Source organism: Pinus tabuliformis, chromosome 6, assembly GCF_031772625.1.
Source record: "Pinus tabuliformis cultivar Carrire ecotype Pingquan chromosome 6, CPIR1, whole genome shotgun sequence".
In the NCBI taxonomy this organism is placed as follows: domain Eukaryota; kingdom Viridiplantae; phylum Streptophyta; class Pinopsida; order Pinales; family Pinaceae; genus Pinus; species Pinus tabuliformis.
This window is the reverse complement of record NC_142292.1, coordinates 527,437,428-527,441,198: the sequence shown is the minus strand read 5'-3', so window position 1 is coordinate 527,441,198 and position 3,771 is coordinate 527,437,428. Positions and strand designations below refer to the sequence as shown.

Sequence of the window (3,771 nt, the reverse complement as noted above, 5' to 3'; positions counted from 1 at the left end):
TAAATTTTGTAATAACTTTCTAAGAGAGTTAAGAAAAACACTAAAGAGAAGCGGAAACTTCCCATTCCCACCTGAATACGAATCCATAGTTACAAAAAAAAATTGTACCATGTAGAGTGCAGTTTAATATATATATATATATATTCATCGATGAAGCTATATTAAAAAAAGTCAAAATTCTTGTTACGCATAGCAAACGTAGACGAAGTTCACCATCAGCTGCTTGAAAAAGTCAAGAGTTTGTTAAGCAAAACCTAATAAACAAAGATGATGACTGGCCAATATCAATGAATCCCAGGCAAATGAGCCCATACAAAATACATCTTCAACATTGTATCAGCGCCATCCTTTGGAAATGCATCTAACGTGGTAAATAAGGAGGCATTCCACCTAAAGAACCAGCGCCCGACTGCGACTGATACTGATACTGCCCAAGCTGGGAACTCTGATATGCATTCAAACCTTGTAGAGCTGTACCATAATCCCCAAGAACACCGGGATTAACACTGCCAGCACCGCCATGCTGAAACCCATAACCCCCCAAGCTCGGGTGCCCTCCATACGACCCTACTGATCCAAGCGAGTTCTGATCAGATGGCGAAAACGCAGGCGCCTGCGACAGCGAAGGTGGATTGAATGAAGAAAGCGAATGATTCAGCCGAGGAAAGATCTGATTCTGACCGGCCAAAATAGCATTAAACGCCTGACTGAACCCGGGAGCACCGCCCTGATTAAAAGGCAATGAGCTGCCAAGAACACCCTGTGCTGCCCCGGCCAGTATCGAACCCGCGCCGTGGGTGAGCGCCAGGTCATTGGGGTGTAGAGTGCCAGTAACAGGGGTATGCGTGCTCCTCTGCTTGCTACCCTCTGCTGCCCGCTTGCAGTTCATGGAATGACCTTCTATACTTTTGTTCGGCTCCTCCAAAGCCTTCTTAGCACCCTCAACAGTCTTGTAAATGAAAAGTGCAAAACCTCTGGACTTTCCCGTCTGTTTATCAAACCCTAACGGCCCTTCCTCGACTTCGCCGTATTTCGAAAAAAAGTTCAACAATTTCTCCGCCGGAATATCGGCCGGAACGTTGCTCACATAGATTTTCCGCCCAGTGGTCTCGGTGGGAGGGTGCGCTGGCGCCGGGCCAGCGGACGCCATCTGGCAAGCAATCATCCTGCTATCGATTTTCTTGCTGGGCTCCTTCACGGCTTTCTGCGCACCTTCCATGTGCATAAATGTCACGAATCCGTAACCTTTGGATTTGCCGGTGCCCTTGTCCATGATGACAGTGCATTCTTCCAGTTCGCCGTATTGGGAGAAAACGGACTTCAAAGCCTCCGACGTAGTGTCCCAGCCGAGGCCATGGACGAAGATTTTTCTGTGCGCCGGATCCTTGTCAGCAAGTTTTCGAATATTTTCTAGAAGCTGCGGGTTTTTCTTAGCGTTCTCAGAGATGATGTACATCAGCTGTTCCTTGCTGAAAGGCTCCAGCAGCTTCTTCAAGTCTTCTTCGTCTTCCTCGACTTCGGCTTCGTTGCTACCATCGGCTTCAGAGTTTTCACTTTCTTCATCTTCTTTTGCCACGGCTATATCTTCTTCGTCTTCCTCGACTTCGGCTTCGCTGCTACCATCGGCTTCAGGGTTTTCACTTTCTTCATCTTCTTTTGTCACGGCTATATCTTCTTGTGCTTCTTCTTCCACCTCCACCTTCCTCTTCTTCGCCATTGCCGCCCTAGCTCAAACTGTTTTGCTTCCTCGGTCCTAGCTCAAACTGTTTTGCTTCCTCAGCTTCGCACCCTTTCGATGAACACTTAAATCTTACAGCACCTTAAAACCCTAGAAATCTCTGACCGAATATAACCAGCCAAAGAATCCACTGTCTTTTATAATGAAGTTTTACATCATTCAGCCTCGCACCCTTTCGATGAACACTTCAAAATTCAAATCTTACAACACCTTAAAACCCTAGAAATCTCTGACCGAATACAACGAGCCAAAGAATCCACTGTCCTTTATAATGAAGTTTTACGCATACATATATAGCTTACAATGATTGTTTATCGAGTTGGGTAAATGTCAAGTTATAAATATTTTCTAATAGGTATAAATATTTAACATTTATACGTAGGGTACAAGAAATTTAAAAATAACAAAGAAGGTTGAAATAATATAAAGTCTAGTTTATGTAAACATTTAACGAGTCAATTAATAATAAAAATGTAATTTTAAAATTAATTTATTATATTTTGATTTTGTATTAACTTGTGAATAGATTTTGTTAGGGTTAATATCATCGCTTATCAATACCATATGCCCAAAAACCATAACTTATTTCACAATTAATTGATTATCAATTAGGTTTAATCCTTATTGTTCCCTTAATATTTTTCCAATTAGTTTTTTTTTTTTTTGTAACCTAGTGGGTACTCTATTTTTCTCTCTCTCATTTTTACAACTTTTTACAACCTCACAGGATTCGAACTTAGGTGGGGGGTGTGAAAGCCATCCGCCCCAGCCATTACATCATGCACGTCATGTGCTAATTTTTATTATTATTAGTAAAGAAAAATGAGGGTAATTAATTATTTGGTTTATTCTTCCTAATTCAAAATTTTCATTTAGATATATTTAGGTGCATATGAAATTAAATAAATAAATATATCTAACTAATTAATTAATGAATTAACTAAAATTTCCCTAATCCCTGGACCAGTCATATATAGATGTTGCCTTGTCAATTGTACCCATTCCCTGTGGTCAATTATAGCTATTTTTTTCTAGGCATTTGAATGATGTTTCTCTCTATTTAACCTATGCGATCTGATTCTTCATCTTGTCATGACGATGAACCACACTTGTTGGTTCGAAACACGTCGACAAATGAATTATGATGTGATTATTGCCAAAAACATGTCTTAAAAATCAAAATTTTTTATAACGATATGCTTCTTAACAATTGATATTCACTCTCGCTTTACCGTGGATATTATTAACCATCATAGATCCATCTTAACACAGGATCTATCAAGTGCCAAGAGGGATCAAATCTCTCGAGGTGCAAACCTATTTTTTGAATGTAAAATTTGAGGGAATGTTTGCACTTCGATAGATTTGCAGGAGAAATTGCACAATACTGATGTGAATTGACATGGAGGTAGCTATTTGTGTGAGCCTTCTTTCTGTATACTTTGTGGGCCAACAATCCATCTCTTTTTCTTATTAGAAGAATCTCAAGGAATGGAATGCAATTATTTCCTCACCCTCCATTGTGAATTTAATTTCATTAAAATGATGTTAAGGTGGTTCAGGAAGTTGTTTAGCTCAGAGTCCCCATGCGGCCAATTCACACTAGTGTCATCAATGAAACTTATCCAATATTTGAGTTTAAGAGGGTAGGTTTCAAGGCTCTTCTCAAATTTCTCCATGAAAAGGTTGGATACTATGGGGGATAATGGAGACCCCATAGACACCCTTGTTGTATGTTTGAAATAATCACCTTGGAAGTGAAGAACGTAGAATGAAGACAATTCAGAGTACGTTTGGTAGTCTCAAGGTTCGTAACCTCCATAACTACTTGAATAACTTCTTTTAATGGTATCTTTATGAATAGTTGAGTTACATAGAAGTTCACAATCTTGTCTTTTCGATCCATCCTTTTTCATTTGATGAGCTCCACATAATGGTTTGAGTCTTTAATGTAGGAGTAAGTTTTGCCAAGAGGGGCAAGGGAGTTGGCTACATATTTTGCTAATGCATATGTGGTAAATCCAATTATGTTT

The 3,771-nt window shown here is 39.8% G+C and overlaps 1 protein-coding gene across 1 annotated transcript; it reads right to left on the bottom strand.

Annotated features, from left to right (window-relative positions):
- Positions 1 to 361: 361 nt before the first annotated feature.
- LOC149259614 (UBP1-associated protein 2B-like) lies at positions 362 to 1,717 on the bottom strand. Its single transcript, XM_089376438.1, has 2 exons — positions 1,664 to 1,717; positions 362 to 1,597 (listed from the first exon to the last, which is right to left on the bottom strand). Exons 1-2 carry the CDS (start codon positions 1,715 to 1,717, stop codon positions 362 to 364), a joined length of 1,290 nt encoding a protein of 429 aa, XP_089232564.1.
- Between the last annotated feature and the right edge of the window lie 2,054 nt (positions 1,718 to 3,771).

Bases quoted from the DNA above. Each gene is read 5' to 3' on its own strand.
- LOC149259614 (XM_089376438.1), bottom strand. From the start codon at position 1,717: ATGGCGAAGAAGAGGAAGGTGGAGGTGGAAGAAGAAGCACAAGAAGAT. The intron at 1,598-1,663 runs GTGACAAAAGAA...GCCGAAGTCGAG, and splicing joins AAGCACAAGAAGATATAGCC to GAAGACGAAGAAGATATAGC.